This window comes from Dendrobium catenatum, unplaced genomic scaffold (assembly GCF_001605985.2).
Source record: "Dendrobium catenatum unplaced genomic scaffold, ASM160598v2 fragScaff_scaffold_1117, whole genome shotgun sequence".
NCBI classification, from domain to species: Eukaryota; Viridiplantae; Streptophyta; class Magnoliopsida; order Asparagales; family Orchidaceae; genus Dendrobium; species Dendrobium catenatum.
Window position 1 is genome coordinate 2,107,272 of NW_021319579.1, and position 21,337 is coordinate 2,128,608.

The 21,337-nt window shown below is 34.8% G+C and overlaps 2 protein-coding genes across 3 annotated transcripts in view; one reads left to right on the plus strand and one right to left on the minus strand.

Moving 5' to 3' along the window:
- Positions 1 to 928: 928 nt before the first annotated feature.
- On the plus strand, positions 929 to 8,649 carry LOC110103239. 2 transcript variants are annotated; one of them, XM_020831866.2, is made up of 4 exons: positions 929 to 1,196; positions 2,586 to 3,098; positions 4,210 to 4,371; positions 8,022 to 8,157. In XM_020831866.2, the coding sequence occupies exons 1-4, from the start codon at positions 1,053 to 1,055 to the stop codon at positions 8,022 to 8,024; spliced, it is 822 nt and encodes a 273-aa protein (XP_020687525.1). In that variant the 5' UTR covers positions 929 to 1,052; the 3' UTR covers positions 8,025 to 8,157. The 2 variants fall into 2 exon arrangements, with proteins under 2 accessions (XP_020687525.1, XP_020687523.1); XM_020831864.2 differs by having other exon boundaries at positions 1,011 to 1,196; positions 8,058 to 8,649.
- A 2,601-nt stretch (positions 8,650 to 11,250) lies between these two features.
- Positions 11,251 to 21,337, minus strand: part of LOC110103270 (nucleoside diphosphate kinase 3-like) — a 36,001-nt gene continuing 25,914 nt past the window's right edge. Inside the window, exons 3-7 of the mRNA XM_020831913.2 lie at positions 14,155 to 14,189; positions 14,013 to 14,063; positions 13,309 to 13,476; positions 13,089 to 13,201; positions 11,251 to 11,737 (exon numbers count right to left, since the gene is read on the minus strand). Of these exons, the coding sequence (XP_020687572.1) occupies positions 11,614 to 11,737; positions 13,089 to 13,201; positions 13,309 to 13,476; positions 14,013 to 14,063; positions 14,155 to 14,189 (491 nt within the window). The 3' untranslated portion in view covers positions 11,251 to 11,613. The remainder of the gene's footprint in view (positions 11,738 to 13,088; positions 13,202 to 13,308; positions 13,477 to 14,012; positions 14,064 to 14,154; positions 14,190 to 21,337) is intronic.

Sequence of the window (21,337 nt, forward strand, 5' to 3'; positions counted from 1 at the left end):
AAAATAAATATTTTGAGGGAAGTTTTCCTTATTGTGCATACAGAAGGAAAGAAATATTTTTTTTACTAAAATTTAATTCAGATAAAATTTGAATTTATTTAAAATAAGAGCAATATAAGACTTTATTGATTGTTCATTTCAAAATAAATATAAAATAAATTTAAATGTTTTAAAATTTATTCTTATTTTAATCAAAATATCTTGAGTGATAAGTTTCTCTTTGATATTAAAATTTGATTGTATTTCTCAAAACTTAAACTTAAAAATCAACCAAACAAATTTAAATCTAGGAGTTATTGGAAAAAACATTTTTTATTTTATTATATTTTTTAAAACTATAATTTTTTATATTGAAATGTTACTTTAGAAAGGTGTAAAAAAATTATCCCAAATAAAAAAACCTTAATTAAAAAACTTATTTCGTAACATTCTTAAATATTTTTTCTTAAAATGGGCTATTTTTATCATTTATTTTTTTCTAATTTCAATATATAGTATTATGATTTTTTAATATAACTAAACTATTAGATGACACAAAATTATTAGACATTTAAAAATATAATATGACATAAAAATAATAGAAATATCTAATAATATTTAATGTATATTATATAATAATTTTTTGTAATATTGGGAAATAATAAAATGATAAAATTACAATAAATATAACAAAATTATAGATTCTAGCAAAATCTTTAATGGGAACTTTTCTGCTTGATTTTTTAGTTTACAATAAATTATCTTATACAAATCTTAATTAAATATCATAAATAATCTATTAAATTACTTTATATATATCATTTATTTTAAAATAATTAAATAAATGTAACAATTTTTTTCTCGAATAAAAAAAAATATTTTTGCCCACCGTAGGTCCGTAGGTCTAAAATGAAAAGCACGCTCGGATCACCTCTCACGCCGTCGCTCGCTTCCAGCATAAATAGGCCAGCGGCGCCTCCTCCTCCCTTTCCTTTCTATGTTAGCCTTTGTTCCTTCCACTTCCAAGTTCAGACTACGAAGGAAGAGAGAGAGAGAGAGAGAGAGAGAGAGAGATGTATGCAGAGCCGGGCCTTCTACTGCCCTACTTAGAGGGGTTCTCGCTGATGCCTTCGCCGCCAGCGCCAGTTGCGCAGCTGCAAGAGCACCAGCTAAGTATGTCGCTCACAGGCGATCTACTGGGAGTTTCTGCTCCAATGGTATGCTTCTTTCCTCAAGAATCTCCAAATTTTTACCCGAGGGTGGTTGTGATTCCTCCACTTCTTCTACTTCCTCTGCTTTCTCTGTTTGTGTTGTTCTTTCCAGTAAGGTTAGCATGGGGTAATTGGGAGGATGTTGAGGGCAGCCGTAAGTGGCGTTTCTAAGTGTGCTGTGAAGCTGGATTGATACTTTGGTTTGGCCGGTCCCATGAATCGGTCTTCCCAGTTTTTTTGAAAGGTCAAAATGACTGAATTGTTCATATTCTAGCTTAATTTATTGAAGCGTCCTTTCTTTTTCTTGTGTATCTTTCTTCTTATGCGAGTTAAGATTTTTTTTTCTCTGCTTATTGGGATTGTTGAAGATTTTTGTCGTAGCATCTTCTTAAACTTGTTAAGACTTGAGAGTTTTGAATCTATTTTTTATTTTTTTTTTTATTTTTTATTTTTTAAAGATAACATCTACTTAAATCGCTAATGGCAAGTTAAAAACAGTTTGAGTTGGTTTATCTTTGTTCGATTGTGACATATTTGAACCGCTGGCGAGATTTTTTCTTTTCGGTTGTGCTCGGAGTATCCGGCCTGATTGTTTAGCTTAGTTTTCTTAATTTGTTCATTGGACTATTAGCGGAACCAGCCCTTTGTTTGAGTGATATTGTCATCCCTGTCCAAATGAAGAGGGTAGAGGTTCAAATCTCACCCCAAAAATTTGTTCAAAGGGTGCACTGTAACAGGACATTCTGAAGATGTTTTGTATGAGGAGGGATTTCATGTCATGACTTCCTTTTTCTTATTCCTTTCCCACCTTGACAATCATGTGAGGGAGAGAATGAGGGAGGAATTGCTGAGGATGACATGAAATTTAAACCTACTCAGTTAAAACATCCTCAGGACATCTTTAGGGAGTCCTTATTCTTTGGTTTTTGAGAATGATCAAGTAGGCGGAGTAAATATTACGGGGAACTTGTAGAATCTGGATATTTGAGTAATTGAAAAATTAGCTGGAACCAAATAATTAGTATTCCAATCTGTCTCATTTGGAAGACCAAGAAGATCTCTGTTATTTTGGGGAAGATTAACCAAATAATCGCTACAAATAGTGAAGTGCATGTAATAATATTTGCATGAATAGTTATGATTTCATAACATGCTAGTTTGCACCATTCCTTTGAAAACATTTAGGATCATCCATAGAAAATGTCTTAGCTTACTTTATTGATAGATTTCCACCTAAATCAATTTTTATGCTGTTTTACTGACATCAGATGAAAGAGTTTTTATTGAGAAGTTTTCTTCCTTCATTTTGTCTTGAACACTTTGAGACAAATATTTCTTACACCTTTTTCAAGTTCTTTAAGTCATTTTAGTAACCCATGTTATGCCGCTCTGCAGGGAAATCTAGTGCAGCCATCCACCATATTTGAATATGATCTTGGAGGTGAAGGAGATTTATTCAAAGCTCCTGAGCCAATCCTAGAAGAACCATTACTTGCAATAGATCCTATGTGTGCTGCCATTTCCATAATCTCCGGTGGAGATGATGTGATCAACGATACAATCAAGGTTGCAGACATACAGACAATCCAAAATGAGATCCAAAATAATCATCTCTTGATTGATGCCTTCTATGAGTGCAAGAAAGATCTAGAAAAATATGCTATCAGTGATTCAGTTGTTGAGCCAGCTGCTCTTCAGATTCCAGCAATGCTGACTGACGAAGCTCTTAGTCTGGAAAACAGCAGGATAGTTGCAGAAGGACCTCTAAACAAAAGCTTTAGTGCTGGGTCTTTAAGCATTGCAGAGTGGAGTAATAGTGTAGGAAGACCAAACTTTCTTGAGTTCAAGGACTTGGATTTTGAAGCTGCCTATGGAATGAGGAGGGCATACAGTGAAGGTGACATTCAGGTCAGTAATTTCCGGCTTTGCATGCCTTATATTTGGCATTCGTTCTGCCTTCTGCTATTAGCACCAAATTGCCAAGGACATAACCTTGAGTGAGAAAAGGAAATTCTAAGTTTGTAAAATCTTTAATCTTGAGAGATTAAACAACTTGAATTCTCATACAAAATTTATATGAGACAAGATCAAAATTGTCCCTCAACTCTTTTTGAGGGATCAAATTTATCCCATTTTAAAGAGTTGAGGTACCAAATTGATCCCTCAAAAAAGTTGGGATCATTTTGTCTCTCACAAAGAGTTGAGGGACTATTTTGATCTTTTTTTTCAAATTCATATCAATTATTCTCAGTTTGTTCCACAGAACAATATGTTATAAGAAAAAAGTTTTTTCTAACAATCAAATGCTCAACAGCTTATATCATTTTTCATTTAGTGGTGAGTATGGCTTGCAAAAATTGAATAGTCTGTATTTGTTGAAAGCAGACTAGTTTATGCGTTATGTAGTAGTAGTTTCCATGATGTATATGTGCTTATCAGAATTAGGCTTTGGTGTGATAGTTTGTCCTGTACTTATTCTTGCATTAATTGTTCATATCAATTTGCATCTAGCTTTCCTTTTCTTCTGAACTTATTCTGTAGCTTATGCTGACTTTGAAAAGTTGACTATCCTAAGAATTTGAGGTTAGAGAAAGAATAATGGTCAGCATAATTGACTTTGTTTCGATATTTCTGGTTTATGTTATTCTGAAAAATAGTATTTTTTTTTTTACAAAGAAAACTTCTGTAGAGCTTAAAGCCATACTGTTCTATGCTATGTATTTGCAGTTGAAGTCTTGAATGCTGAACTTGACCGTGGGTGGGGAGTGGTAACCTTTTTTGCCACTTTTAATTTTCAATTTTTTTTAACAAGCAATATTTTTAAGGATTCATAGATGTATGGAGAAGCCATGACCCTAAAGCATTGTTATAAATAGTTTATTTGAAAGCATATGAACATTATTAGTGGCAAAATAAAACAATTTTCCACATAACGTAAGGATTACATCACCTGATATCACATATTTAAAATATCTCTAGATGGTATAAACCTGTTTTATATTTGGTGCTTCTTGGACAGAAACTTGGAAATTCTAATGTAAACTTTGGAGGCACAAATGCTGTCCGCTCTTCCCTTGAGCAGCTAATAGCCATGGGTGACTTCAAGTCCGAGGATCGCAGGCAGAAACTCTCGAGATACATGAAGAAAAAAACGAGAAGAAATTTTGGCAGGACAATTAAGGTATATCTTATACTCTTCATTGTTTACTTTTATCACACGCAAACAGTTCAACTTATGCTCCATAAACTGGATATCCAGAGTTTTTATAAACCTAAAATAAATTGATGGGGAGCTGGCTGGACAAATGATGTAAAACAAACATGCGATGGAGGAGTTACTTTAAGAAATTAAAGAGATCAATTGTAACATAATAACCCAAAATAAAATTATCACTTATAGCCAAAAGATTGATCATTGGAATTCGTGGTTTTTAACTTGGTTAGGCAAGGTAGAGCAAGATCAATCAACCAAACAATTCAAGAAACACAAAGGATAATTGTAAAGTTACGACGATAAACAAGAATCCACGAGTTAATAAAGAGAACTTTCACCTTTGGAGCCCGTACGCTCAACTAATCTAGGCTTTAGCGGAAGAAGAGTCTCCACCTTAGAATCGAGGTCGCTCCGAGGAAGAAGGAGCCTTGGATCGTCGTTCTTGGATAGGTGGCCGGAGTATGGGATTCTTGCCAGTAATTTCTTGAAGGGGTATTCGGCGGCCCGGGAGAAGCACGCGAGCTTTGGCGGGCTTGGGAGAATTCGGCCAAGGGAGAGACCATGAGTTGGGTGCAGGAATTTCTATTTTGGTAGAGGTGGGAGGGAAGTAATTTGAGGGATTCAAATTAATTCAAATGGTATTAATGGGGCGGTGAAAGGGGAAGAATTTTGGGCAGATTTTGTGGTGTTCTTATTGTCAAATTGGAAGGAGAGAAGAGCCCATCAATGGGCCGGCCACATGGAGGAGAGAAGGCTTAGGTGTTTAATCAAATGGGGCCCACATAAATACATAACAGATTTCATATAAATCCTGTAATAAAATCAGGATTCATTAAAAGGAAAGTTTCCTTTCATAGATGTACACAATAAGCAACCCCGTTTTGAAATTCAAATTGAAATCCAAGGCTAGTGATTATTTGCTCAATTAACGTTGGTTGAATGAGCCAATTAATCAGGCCTTAAATGCTTGATTTCACGGGCTGGCAACATGGAGTAACGGCAGTCACGGGACGTGACAGGGAATTCGGTGGGTGGAAGAGGCGGGACAGGCCAGGCCTTTGGATCCAGCCACCTGGACGTGCGGCCAAGCCTGGACGGTGGAGCAGACCAGGCGGTTGTCCAAGGGGCGGCTGTGGGGCTTCCGTCAGAGGCCTGGGAGGGCAAGGGGGAGGTGGCGACAAGTCTGCTGGCCGACTGGAGGCGGGGCAGCTGCGGATCGGTGGGTGGCTGGACTGCCTGGAAGGGGCGGCGGCAGAGCACAGGGAAGAGAGAATTAATAGAAAACAAAATATTGGGGAACTCCAACGGGAATTCCAAACTCCACAAATGCTTTGATCCACATCTCCACGCTAACGAAATAAACAAAGAACTAACGAAAGTAGTAGAACAAGAACATCTAGAACTCACTAAGAGATCTAGTTTCCCCCTACGAACTCACTAAGAGATCGAGGAAGATGAACTCACACAGAGAACATAAGTGGCAAATTCAATTTCATCAAAAACTATCTATTACAAGAGAAGGACCATATAAATAGGCCTCACAATGACAAATAAAAAGCAAAAGACTAAAATGCCCCTTGGGCTACAATAGCGACCAAATACCCATAAGGGCAAAAACGGAAAAAACATAAAATAAAATAAACTACTACATAAAATGACTCAAAATAAACTCATGATCGTAGCCGTCGATCTCCGGCGTAAAAAAAAATATTTATTCAACAACAATAAATGATTATGATTTATCATCATATGAGACAATATATTAAAAAAAGAGGGTTATTTATCTATAACTCCCCCTAGTTTGGTCTTATTGCTAAGTTTTGAAAATAAGAATAGTAGTTTATCATATTTTGCAAATCAGGACAGCTAACTTTGGCATACATGTTATGATTTATTAAAAAATAGCATGTATGCCTGACAGTTTATCTTATTTGGATTTCTTTGGGACATTTTTCTTATCGATTTCTAAAATAATATTTTAGTGCAAAAATTTCTAGTTCGAAAAACTTTTGTATTAAAAAGCTGTTTTCAAAAACAGTAAAAAATTGTCTCAAGCGAAGCCTTAGTATATCAAGTTTCATAGAGAACTTTAGTATTAATATCCCTATATCAGGATTTCGATACTTTTTCTAGGGTTTTAAGTAACCCTGACACATGCTATTTCAAATAGGATAAACTATTGTTTTTATTTGTAAATTTTTAAAATCGGTCCATTTCTGTAAAAAATTAAATTATAGATAGTTTTATACAAATAACCCAATAAAATTATAGTGAAACTGAAACATATATTTTTTCACTCAATTATAAATTAAGATTCATTGCTCTTTTCTCAAGGATAGAACAACATAAAATTAATTAATAATAAATAATTTCAACTTTCAAACGAGAATCAAATGGAAAGAGGAAAAGAAAGATTGAAATAGTTTATAGAAAAAACCCAAATAAGAAACATCCTCTTATCAGAATCTGGAAAATCACAAAATTACAATCTAAAACAATGAACAGACAGAAATCGCATCTAGTGAGCTGTAACGCAAGTAGTGGATGTTCGATGCAAATTGCTGCCTTTTCCTAACCGTCCCAATCACTCACTTGCAGCTGCCATCAATGCCACTCACTATAGCACAAAGATGCATCAACTTTTTCACATCCAGTTCACATCTGATTTAGGACCACCTACTTTGTTTTGCAAATGAAAAATGCCCGTCTTGAGAATTTTTTTTTTCATCTAATTGGTTAGCTGTGTAAAAGCTGCTCAAATTAGGGGTGTCAATTCGGGTCAATGGGTCAGGTTCGGGTCGAACCTGACTTTGAGTCGGCCGCAAATGGGTTGACACTAACCCGACCCGGTTTTGCAAACGGGTTAGGTTTGTCAACCCGGACCCGACCCATGCGGGGCGACCTAACCCGACCCGCGAACAGCTGCGGAGCGAAGCGTGTCCGCCGAGTCTGAACCTCAAAGCTGGTAGAGTAGAGGCATCGGAAGCAACAACGAGTGCGCTGTGTGAGACGAACGACAGTGACGGTAGCTCGGCAAGCAGCGGTAGAGGTAGCAGAAGGGCGGGTCGCATGGCTGTGCGGGTTGGATCGACGGCGGCGACACTTGACGCAGACGCGACCCGACGCGACGCAAGTGAGACATGAGTCCTGACGCGTGGGATGACGAAACGGGTCAATTCGGGTTGACCCGTTTTTCAAATTGGTCAGAAATTCGAACATGGACCCAACCCATTTCACAAACGGGTTGACTCGAACCCAGATTTTTCCGGCTCGGTCCGGATCAGGTTTCGGGTTGTGTCAACTTTTGACACCCCTAGCTCAAATGGCATGGTAGGATCCGAATCACAAAAATATTCTACCAAGTGGAATTGCCATGGCTGATTGGTTAAAGAAGAATTTTATTTCTCTAAGATTATTGGTTTAAACCCATAAACTTTACACACGCGCGCGCACACACACACTCAACTGGTAAAAGATTTCTATGATTCATATGTTGCCCCATGCTATTGGACTAATCTTTTTGGCCAACCAGTCTTCGATTATGGAGTAATGCTCAGCTGTTCTTATTGGTTATCTATGAGTTAAACCTACAGTATATCTGTTGATCTATGTAACAGTGAGAAGGTAATTAATGAGAAGTCTATATTCGGCAGTACGCTTGCAGGAAGGCATTAGCAGATTGCCAGCCGAGGGTGCGAGGAAGATTTGCAAGGACTGGAGACCATGAGATTTCTAAGCAACGGAAATGAAGAATGATGGATTCCAGCAGCCAATAGAGGGGAAATTATTCTGTGCGGAGTCCGAACGTAGAGGATCTTTCAGATTACTACGTATCCTATGCTTAAGCTCTGTTTACGCTCTGTGTATTTATAGCATCAAATATTTAGTTGTAAGAATTTGCTGCTTATTTGTTGTGTATCTACAAATACGCAGAGTGTAAGTAGAGTGTACGCAATAGTGTAAGTAGAGCGTAGTCAGAGTGTACGCAGTTCATCCAGTAATCCGAACGCATTTCTACGTCCGGTGTCTGCATCTAATAATTTCCTCCAATGGAGAGGATGAAATTAGCATGAAAACCCTGGAGTTTCCTTTGAAGGAATGTTACCTCAGCAAGACCAAGTTTGGGACTTCTGGTTCTTTTCTTGCTTATTCCACCTTATTTTTCTGTGTAATAATGATCTTTATTTAGAATCATGGAGGTCGTGTTGTAAAAATGTTTCAAATAAAATGAGATCTTCCGTCCCATGTTGCTCTTATTGTGATGGCTGTTGTTTATTTTTTTTAATCTAATGGGTTGGATACCAAAATTGACCAGTCAGAGTGCGACAGGCTTTCTTTGATTCTCGATGAGGATTCTACAAAGTATGATGCTGCCATGTGGTCAGTTTAGTGAAATTATTAATTGTGATCCTCGGATGCCATCCGGAGGTGAATTAAGATGTGCCACATCATCATTTTGGTATGTATCACGGTTGTGTACCGCTCTGTATTGGGTGATGTGGCGCATCCTGATTCACCTTTAGACAATCCGGTGACCGCACGTAATAATTTCTCGTCAGTTTAAGGCTTTATTTGGAACAATTTTTATTACTATTTTATCATTGCTTGAAAAATAAAAAAAATTGTTGCTGTAAAAAGAAACAAGAAAATTGTCTCAGACGAAGCCTGAATCTTATTCTGAAACTTCTAATTAAGAATTCGTTTGAGATAACTTACTTACTGTTTCTTGAATCAATTTTAGTACAAAATTTTTTTTTTTCTTATTTTTTTGCTTTTCAGATTACAATTATAATTTTTATTTGACTATTATTTTTTTCATCATTTTTGCAAAATTTGTATGCTACAAAATAGCTTTTCATAACAACTTTTGAAAATTTTATTTTTATAATTATTTTATAACTATTTTTATAAAAAGTTACAGCCAGCCATCCAAATAGCTCTTAAATTATATGAGGGGCACTATACAATTCTCATCATAGAGCTTAAGGAAAGTCAAGTAAGCAACTTTATCGTAATTTGTCCTTTCAAGACTGCAATTATAATCTTGTTTGTCAATCATGTTATTGTTGCTTTTTAAAGAAAATTTTACTGCGAAATATTTTTATAACAAAATTTATTTAAAAAGTGAGGTTAAAAGAAGCTGCTGTTCAAATTTTCGTATGCAAATAATTTTATTTTATTTCTTATGTGAATAATATTATTTTACACATCTCAATTTGATTTGTTGGTTAGAAACTTTAGCTACCAACTAAAATTATGTATTTAATTTGTGTTAATTTATTTTGATTAATTTAAATATTCTAAAATAATAATATTGTTATTATTATTTTCAATGCAAAGAGGGGCCAACCTTTGGATAAGGGATAAGTCATGGGAGCAGGAGCAATTATTAGGTCCTTTCACTCGATGTAGAGGAAGGTTCGATTTTAGTCAAAAATAGGTAAAAAGTGCAAATACTGAGTTTTTTGAAAAACTCGGTATTTTTTCAAAAAACTCGGTATTTGCACTTTTTTAGGCAAAACCAAACCTTCCTCTAGGTCCTTGCACCGGACCAAATAAAAACTCAAGTCATGGAGACATGATGCCTCCAGTACATCAATTAATTGTTACTCGATAAATTTTTATAGATTATACTAAAGGCTCGTTTGTTTCCACAGTATTTCTCCGTTTTTCTCCTTTTTTTCCGTTTGCAACTAGAAAACGTAGGCGTGGAAGATGTTTGAATGTGTAGCAGACTTTTTTAAAAACTCCGTTTTTGTATTGTTTTGAGAAGCATTATTTATTAACTTCTCCATTTTAAAAAGACCTTTTCTCCTATTGGTGTTTTTTTTATACTGGAATAAGAAAAAAACCAAACGAAGCCTAAATTATTTTGCCAGAAACTATTTATATTAATGCAGCGACCATTGAACCCCTTCTAATAGAGCTCAAAGTCCATTTTAAGCGTTTTTCTAGGAAGCCACTTTGCAGCCAAGAAGACTTGGAAATTTCTGATAATATTTTTCTTAAGACCAAAATTCAATAAAATATAGTCAATTTACCTTAACCTAACATTAGGAAATTTATTGTTTGTAACCACTAACCAAAGTTGTCACATTTGGTATGGTCTCGAAGAACTGGACAATTTATTAACAAATAAATAAAGGGCAATCACTCTCCATTATTATTCTCAATATACATGTTAGGCTTCAGCTCTCCACTATGTTTGTTCCCTTATTTCATCATAATAATGATGAGTTCTCATTAAGGTTCATGCTTGTCTTATCACAATGATTGCATGAACCTTGGAATATCACAATCAAAATGATGCTGATAATCTCCTATTTTAAGGCCTTAAAAAATTACACAACTAACGATGTTTAGCTTAATTGATGGACGAGTACGGTTGATAACCCCTAACTCATGCTCTATTCTCCTTGAGCATCAACCCCTCTTAAGTGGGGCACAATCAAATACGGGCCAGACGGTTTCTGGGGTGGGTGCCTATTCTAGGTCAGCTAAGAATTAGTCACACCACCAAGCGTCTTCCAAAGGTGGCAGCAGATGAATACCCCATTTAAAAAAAAAAAAAAAAAACTCGACTTTCACATTAGAAATATCATTATTTCATTGCCCCCTTGATGTAGGCAGTCAACCTAATACCTTTTGATGTGATCTGAAGGCACAAAAGGTTGAGATGCTAATCAATTAACCCCCTTGTTCACATAGCTTAAGCATAAACTGGTAAATGAAATAAGAAGGAAAACAAATGTTAAAGGGTGGTTGGATGATAATTTTAAACCATAAATTACATGGTGAAGGAAACTGTTCCAGCACAGATCAGCATGATCAACACTCGTAGTCAGATGATCTTCAACCCTAATAATACTCATTACAACAACTAATTATGGTGAATGCAACATTCCACAATGGTGTTTCACAAGTAGAATTCTGTGAAGTTTAGGGTTATTTTGCCTCTTCATTTTGAGTGTTATAAGGACAAGTGATCATTCAGGGCTTATTAAATCAAACGTTACATAAGCCAACTGCCTGAAAGAACAATTTCATGGTGGCAGCTGCTTCTCGAAAAGACAGGACTTATTCATCATTATTACCCTTTATCATGTGGATTTTCCACAATCAGAAATAGTTAGTAGGAATGCAAATTTTGCATATTTTGGCTATTAAGTACGGCCAAAGAATTTAAATAGAAATTATTTGAGATGCTAATCAATTAACTCCATAGATCCACTTCTCCGCATTGTTGGCGTAAGAAATAAGTTCGGTAGGTGAAAACCAGAGGGCAATCTCATCTTTAGCCGTTTCAGGTCCGTCACTTCCATGGATTATGTTTCTGCAACCAAATTTGCATCCAACTTCAAGAACTCAATCAAAATGGGAAGTAAAAGCACTATAGAATAGAACGAATTAACTGATTTTAAATTCCAACAGACAAATTTATTTCACTGGAAACATTTAGGGTTTGGGCTGAATTCACATTGTTGAAAATTGAAACTAAGAAATCACTTTTTAAAGTTTTTATTTTAGTTTTGACCAAGTATTTTCCTGTTTCAGTTGGATTACATTAAGGATCAGTCTTAAGCCCATATCATTTTGATTTAGTCATGATGTTTCTCACTGGACATTTGCAAGAGGTTATACCCTGGTGTATACTTTTTGCTAATGATATTCTTCTAGTTGATAAGACTAGAGAGGGAGTGTATGGTAAACTTGAATTATGAAGGTCAACCTTGGAGTCTAATGGCTTTCGTTTGAGTAGATCTAAAACTGAATTATGGAGTATAGTTTTAGTAATAATTGATCTGGTGGGGGGATTGTGACTTTGGTTGATCAAGTCATTAATAAGAGTACTCGTTTTCGATATCTTGGGTCTATTGTTCACAATGATGATGAAATAGATGAGAATATTATTAAAAGAATTCAAGTTGGATGGTTGAAGTGGAGGAATGCATTGGGCTTATTGTGTGATAGAAAAATCCCCCTCGAACTTAAGGAAAAATTCTGTAAGATGGTGGTTAGACCAACAATGCTTTATCGTTCAGAATGTTGGTCATTAAAAGAGAAGCATAATATTAAGTTAAGTGTTGAAGAGATGAGGATGCTCAGGTAGATGAGTGGCTTTACTTTTAGAGACACGACACGAAATGAGCATATATGTGAAAAGGTTGAAATAGCTCTAGTGGAAAATAAGATTGGAGAGAGTCACCTTAGATAGTTTGGTCACATAAAACGATGGCCTTCCGACGACTCCGTTAGAAAAGTAGATGTACTAGATTTGACTTATGTTAAGAAAGTTAGATGTAGACCTTAAAAGACTTAGTTAGAAAAATATTAGAAATGACATTTCTTTATTAGATTTAAATGAGAATTAAACTCTTAACAATACACAATGAAGAAAAAAGATTCATGTAGCCAGCCTCATATAATGGGATAAAGGCTTGATGTTATTGTTGATGTTATACTATAAAATAAGATTAAATAATAGAATAGTTTGTTAGAATATAACATTTACTTTTAATAATAATATAGAAATAAAAATCACTGCAAACTAAACAAATGTTGAATAAAAGAACATCATCACAAAGGCTGTTTTTCAATGTTTCGTTCTTCAAAGATAGCAATAGCAAAAAATGCAAGCACTAAAACAAAATCGCTTAAAAGAATAAATTGTGGAAAGTAAGTACCTTCCAACAACAACCGCAAGATCACCTCGGATGGTTCCCGGCTCTGATTTTTGTGGGTCTGTTGCACCAATAAGTTTTCTACCATACTTTATAACTCCCTCCCCTTCCCAAACCTAGTTAAACAAACATATGAACAGACAAAAGCACAGGCCATTTACAAACCTCAACAATAGCATATTACATATTGGTGAAACAAAAAAGCCACCATACGCTCACTTACCATGGCAAGTACAGGACCCGAGCTCAGAAAGTCACATAAGCCACTAAAGAAAGGCCTCTCCTTGAGATCATGGTAATGCTGCTGAGCAAACTCATTGGAAGGAACTACCAATTTTATAGCTACCAGCTTATACCCTTTGCGTTCGAAACGTGAAATTATCTCTGCTATCTGAACAAACGGACGTCATTTACTATATAAAGTAGAAAATTCCCTTGTACAAAAATTTAGCATGCAAAAAGTGCAATTTTTCCCTTTTAGGCTTCATTTGGGACGGTTTTCTTTCTGCTTCTTAAAGCGGCTTTCTATTACAAAAATTAAAATTTTTGTATTAAAAATCCGCTTTAAGAAGCAGGAATAAAGTCGTTCCAAACGAAGCCTTAATTTGATCACACAAAAAACTTTCATAGAGAACATGCACCATCAGAGATGAATACTCACAAATGGAAATTGAAATTCTATATCATAATTAGGGTGCTTGCATGCTTTTCAACGTGGGCAACCATATAGATGTAATTAACCAACTTTTTTGACATAAATTAATGGGGGGTAACGACACAGTAAGGGTTAGGGGTACAATATCTGTTTGCACGCCAAAATAACCATACATATTGGTTTCTCTCAGAAAATATGCTATGAAGAATACACTAAATACTAGACCTAAGCAAACGAAAAAGGCAATTATTGACATCGTTTGGATATCTTACCAGGCCTCTTTGGACTCCATCTGGCTTTATTGCGATAAAAGTCCTTTCTAACTGAAAAAAGAAAAGTCCAGTGAAAAGTAATATAGCATATTATTTTTGTAGAAATGGAATTAGTTCACTTTGCAGTTCAATCTGATAATACCTCAGCTGCATGAACCTCCTCCTGAAGCATGTACACTAATCAAAGAAAAAGTATACATGGCAAGACTTAGAATGCAGTAGCAAATTTTTTAATTTTCAGTGAGTGAAAACTTTGAAATCATCCAACAACAACAACAACATCAAGCCTTTGTCCCGCTACGTGGGGTTGGCTACATGAATCCTTTTTCGCCATTATGTCCGGTTAAAAGTCAAATTTTCATTTAAATCGAATAAAGAAAGATCATTTCGCAATCATCCAAATACAGAAAAAAAAAATATAATATCATCAAATGGTGCCTTTTAACCAGTGCCTAGGTCAATGATCTTATTTTACAAACAACTTTGTAATTATGACATATAGGAGATCACATATATTCTCAAGTAAAGATGATCTTTCGTGAATAAAATGTGGCCAAAGAACCAACAACTTAACCTACTAATTAACAATATAATTTTGTGGTTGCATGGAAACATCTAAATATTGATTGATCATGTTAACATCAAAATTGTAAAGAAGAAATGGTTGAACAATTGATAAAAAAAAGATTAATAGGAAAACAAATTGAATAATAAGAAAACCCACCTTTGTCCACATGGGTGGTGATAATCATTGGATGAATACTATTGTTGACAAATCTTAGAAAGAAAATTTGTATATCTTGTTCAATTGAGAAACCCCTTATAAATAATAGATTGCCACAAATTAAAACTATGTGCATAACATGGTTTCCTAAAATATTAAAGTCCCACATTACACTCCCCTTCAAGCTGGAGTGCATATATCAATAAGTTTTAACTTGTTACAAATTTTGAAAAACTGAATAGATCCTAAAGCCAAAGCAAACACATCAAGTTCTTTTGAATTGAGAATATTGAAAATAGTTATCTTGTTGGATAACATACGCAGGACGAATTAAGTGATAATATATATTATGGATAATTTCAATATGTTTTGTTCTTTTGTAGAATGCTAAACTTCTAAAAGCGCAAATAGCATGGTTAACACAATTTAAGATCAAAGATTCTGTGGTGTATAAATCAAATTCACTTCATAGTATTTCTATCCACATTTCACGCGTAAAACGAGTTCTGGCCCTGTACTCTATTTTTGCACTTGATCTAGCCACTAAATTTTGCTTATTGTTTTTCCAAGTGACTAAGTTGCCCCATACAAAAATATAATATCCAATAATGGATTTTCTATCATCAATAAATATAGCATAATCAACATTAGAAAGCTTCTATGTCAAGGTGCCCATTTTTTTGTATGGTAGACCTTTTCTAAGGGATTTTTGATTCATCTAAGGATAAGATGGATGTATTCACAATATTTCTACATAGGAGATTGCATTTTTAACTCACAATAAGTACAATAATTTTTTTTTAATTCTTGTAATTATATGATAAATTAATTTCTCAATCAATCTTCAATAATGGGAGGCATCTTCTACTATATTTTTTTCTTCATTGGAGGTCTTTTGAATATCAATAGAAGTGTCAATATGTTTGCATCCTAAAAATATAGTTTATTCTAGATGATTCAGCATATGTCCTTTAAGGTCAAGAAACCCCAATCTTGTTGAAAGAAAATTTGATCCCCAAAATTTATGAAGGACGACCAAGTTTCTTTGTCATAAAACACTTCTTTTAATGTCCACTTATAGCACTTTCTCAAAGTAGAATATCATCAACATAGACAGCTAATGTAAGAAAGACAGATCACTTGTGTCTTGTAAAGATTGAATCATTTGCAAAACAAGTCCAGAGGCCTAAACCAGTCAGAACCTTTCAAAATTTATTGAATCAAACAAATAATCTTTGTTTCAAAACATCAATAGATTTGTTGAGTTTACATACTCTAGTCTCCCCCTGAGCAATATAGACAAGTGGCTATTCCATATAAATAGTCTCAATGAGATCTTGATATTCAAGAAGCGTTACATCCATCTACAGAAGCGGGCACTCTTAATTGATAGCAATTAACAATAGAATGCGAATGGCATTAATTTTGGCAACAAGATAGTATGAATCACTATAATTAAAACCATAAACCTGAGTTAAGCCAATGGCCAACGATCAATAAAAACATCAAAATTAAATTTTATATTGTAAACCTAGCAACATAGAGCTGGTTTACTCCCAGAAGAAAATAGAACAAGATCCCAAGTACGAATATTCATCAAGGCATTCATCTACATGGCCTATTTCCATCAAGGACCCCGTAGAGCTTCCCAATATATCCTATCCTAGGCATAAAAATTGAAAATAGAGAGTATGCAAATTGTTGAAAGCAAACAAATATATAATTAAGTTTTGTATAAGATTGAATAAAATAGTCATTACTCATCCAAAGAGCCATGAGCAAATGAAGTTTAGAGAATTCTTCAATAAGCGGATTCTCAACTAGTGGACAATGTTGATGAAGATGTTGCTACATTAGGAGAGCAAGGTTGTATGGTGCCTACCTACAAAAGTGAGGTAGAAAGGCCATAAAAGTTAGAGTGATGGAGGTAGAGGAAGAAAATAGAGAGACGTTTCATGACTGTAGCATCTGATGAAGTATAGAGGCAACTAATAGTTGAAGGATCGATAACTTTTTTAGTACAAGAACACCCAAAGAAGATAAACGGAATAGCCTTAGAGGAAAATTTTATAAAAGAATGAACAAAACATGTGCATCCAAAACTCGAGGATCTGAAGGAATGGTGATTGTCTGAGATAAAAAATGAAACAAGGGGAGACTTCACCTAGAACAAGAATGGGGTGTAGTTAATAAGGTAAAACTGCATCACCCATAAACAATGATGAACATTCATATGCATCATTAAATTTCAAGCAACATTAAGTAAATGATGATATTTCTTTTCAACAAAACTACTTTACTGAAATATAGAAGGGCATGAGGCTTGATGAATAGTGTTAATATCAGCACAAAAAGAGAAAAATTAGGACTGCATGCTTTCCAATAACGTTATCAGTGAGAAGAGTTTTAATTAAAATAAAAATTGAATTTTTATTTCTTGATAAAAAAAAATTTAAAAACAAACAACACTTCTAATTTTAATTTGACCAAATATACTAATGTAATATGAGAATAATTATCAATAAAGGTGACCAAAAATTTAAAACCATGGTAGGTTAAAACAAAGACTCCACCCAGATATCAGAATGAAACAAGTAAAAAAAAAAAAGCACTACGTGGTGGAATAAAAGGAAATGAACACCTAATGATGTTTACCGAATTCACAAGCATTATATTCAATATTAGGTAAAGAGAATGAGGAGAATTATTGTAGCTGATATGGCTGTGGATGACCCAGACAATAATGTCACTGAAAGAAGTAATTCTTATAGAGAAAGTATACGAGCGTGCATATATTAAGTAATAAACTCCGGTACGTACAAAATTTCTACCATTTGTCTTCCTTATACGAAAATACTAAAAAATATAATGAAGACAATTAATAAGTTTATCAAGCATTTATGATTTTTAGTTAAGCAATGAATGAAAGCAAGTAATTAGGAAATATTAGAACAACAAAGGGAGAGAAGAGTAGAGATACAAACACAAAGTCTTTCTCAAAAACAAGAGAGTAGGATCCATTTTCAACAAGAACTGGGGGAAGGTGACACAACTTAAGAGAAGAAAATAACTAAAAACTACATGTCATATGTGAGGATGCTCTACAATATAGTATTCAAGACATATTAGATGAAAAAAAAAAGTAAATGCTATGAAAAACATAATTGGACACTTAGGAGTGTTGAATAAAGCAATCATGATACTAAGATCCTGGAAAATGTAACGAGACAAGTAGAAAGTTATCAAGCATTTATGACTTTAGACTAAGCAATAAATCAAAAGTTAATTAGAAATAATGGAACAAAAATTAGAGAATATACGGAAGATGGAGAGACAAAGCCTTTTATAGAAAAATGAGTGGGATCCATCTACAACAAAAAATTGGTAAAGGAGGGGGAAAATTAAGAGAAGAGAACTAAATATTACGCATCATATGTGAGAAAGTACCAGAGTTCAGAATCAAGGATGTACTAGATAAAATAGCAGCAACATAACAAAAAGAATATATGCTAAGGGAAACAAACTAGAATACCTAAGAGTGTTGAATAAAGTGATCATAATACACTTAGAAAGAGGTAACATAGCTAGAAGAGGTATTGGAAGCATGAGAGCTAATAGTAGTAACCGAATATCCAGAGGCAAGTTAAATCATGAAAGTTTAGTTGGAATTAGTCTAATAGCAATATGAAGGATAATTAGTTTGTTAACAATGACGACACAAAGAAAAAGATTTTCCTACATGACCACCATAATATCATGTGACAATGACAAATCAGTTGAAGATTGGTGGGGATGGAATTGAAAGCTCAGTGAACCTTTAAACACGAGAGAGTAGTATTGATGTCAGAAATAGTGGAATCAATCATCAAATGTAAACGCACGCACTGAAGATATGGGTTTAAAAAAAAAAAAAAAATGGCAACATGAAATGCTTCATTTTGTTTTTTGTCAAACTATAGAATCAATTATGAAGGGCCAATATTAAAGAAGATCAACCCACTCACTACATTGTGTCATATAGTATTCCTAAATTAGTGATAATTTTGTTGTCAAAAAAATTCTTCAGAGAGAAAAAGTATATGCCGATTTATTGCTTTCTTGAAAGTAAGAAAGCAGAAAATTACATTTCCTTGCTTATTTCCTAAAACATGATAATGTAAGTAATGGAAGGTTCGAAACTGTCATGCTTACAAGGGAAAACAGTATAATCTGAAGCATGCCAAGTAGAAAATTTGACTGCATCATGATGAGGGGGAAAAGAAACATCTTAATTGATGAGTTTGTCGGCAGAAACCAACAAGAAATCCAAAAGCCATCAACAACAAAAGATGGTTGGTAAAATTAAACTTTATAATATTATTGGGTCATTGATGGAAGCCGTTTTTGAGTTGGAACGAGAAGTCTAATAAGCCATGCAACTGCGGAGAAGAGGAAACTAGAGAAGTTAAGACGAGAGAATGAGGTGTGATGACCAAGTGTCATGAAATGCAGACAAACAAGGGAAAATATGGAGGAAAGAATATGATTAAGTGAGGATACAACCAAAGGTCGTTGAAATAGGAGAAGGTGTAGTCGGTCTCATTGACGTAATTGGAGGCAAATGACGAATAAACCAATAGTGCAAGTGTTATATAAGATGGGTGGTAGGAGATGAGCATGAGCAATAAGGTGGGAAGAGATCGAGATCGACCCATGGTAGGAGGGGGTTGTGATCAGGATTGGCAAGTGCGTGATGAGATCATGTGCCAGACAAGGGTGACAGCACAAGCGGAGATTATCAGGCAATGATTTCAAGCATTTGGCGCAAAAAGTAAGCTCAAATGCTTGAGAAATAAAGGGTATTCAAAGCAAAGGATACTAATCCCACTTTGATATCATGATGAGAGGGAGAGCATTATTGTATTTTATTCAATTAATAACACCCATAAATAATAGATAGATGAATTATGTTCCAAAGAGTCACTAACTAAAGTAATTAACACTAATCATGTATGATATGATTTCCTAAAATATTGTCTACTACGTTAACAGAAGCATTTCATTGGGTATGTTATAAGCAATTATGGTGTTAGCAACACGATGGAGCAGTGGTAAGCAAGCACCAAAGTGGCAGGCTTACAAAGATTTAATGGCTACTCTACTTAATTACAGTTTAACAAACTTTTCCATCAAGCCAGATCATGAAGAGCTTTATATTAATTAATGTCCAAATGAAAATATTATTTTGAGATGAGTTGAGTTTATATTAAATTTCATAATGAAATTGTACGTTACATCTAATAAAAAGTATGATTTTAGCGAATACATGCTGAAATGCTAAAATCTTGTTTCAGTCAAATTTACGGTTCAATAATCTGCATACAAATAAATTCCAATTTACCTCAGGCATCTGAGTTTTGCAACTAATTTCATGGCTTCCATGACTAAAATTCTGTTAGACCAGTCCGTTGGTGATGTGATACCACATGCAAGGAGCTTCTTAAGAAAATTAAAAGTGAATGACAACGTAATTTCAATTAATATCTTATTGAGATAGCAAGAAAATCATTAAAGAAATCGTGTTATTAACTAGTGGATCGATGTCCTCATCAGTTGGACTGGTCCAGTTGGTCCACACGGGACCGGCTCAGGCGGACAGAGGCGGAAGAGTTCCGCCTCCTTGTACGCACCGACCAAACTGCTTCAGCCAATAGAGTAGTTTAGGAAGGATTTTTCATGGAGTTAGGAGGGAAATTTAAATGTAGGGACTTTTTAGAGATTCCTTTTGGATTGTATGCATTAAATAGTTTGTTTTTCTAGGGTTAGGACATCTAGAATTTGGTTGAAATTTGAGATCTCGTAGTTTCTTAGGGCTCTAGCGGCGTCTAGAGATTTGGCAGAGAAAGATCCTCCTCTCGAATAGAGGATCAATTGCATATTGGTATTTTCCGTCCATATCTTTGATTATTGCAATAAAAACTACTGTTTTTCTAATTTTCATTTTGTTCGGAAGAGTTTTTCTTGCTATTTTTCTGAAATTGATAAAAATTATTTTAAAACATCAAGTGTTTCCTATCAAATTCACAATCATAAATAAAGTTCATGAATATTCAGAAGGTATATTTGATAGGAAATACTTGATTTCAAGTATTCCCTAATCGCTTTAGCAACAAATCACGAAGCAAACTGCTGTCCACAGCAGGAAATCAGCAAAAAACAGTGGAAAAAGAGGGAAAAACTGTAGAAGATGAGGAGAAAAGACTTGTATTTCACTAGAAGACAATGAAAATAGCAAAGATACAATTTGTTCTTCAATTCGAGAGGAAGAACGTACTCTCCCAAGTCTCCGGCGAAGCCAAGAGCCAAAAGCAAAACCTGGATCTCAAAGAGAAAACTCAAATTCAAGATGATTCCAAATCCCTCCAAAACACCTAATTAAAGACAAAGGATTAATACAAAATACCTAAACAACCCCTCATTCAAATATTTTCCCTCCTAACTTGAATTAACACCAAGTTGGCCCACCCACTTGTTTCCGTCCCCCTCTGCCTTCCGCCTCCTGTAGGCAATGACCGGTCCAGGGTGGACCGGTCCAGCCGGCCCAGGATGGGCCGGCGTAACA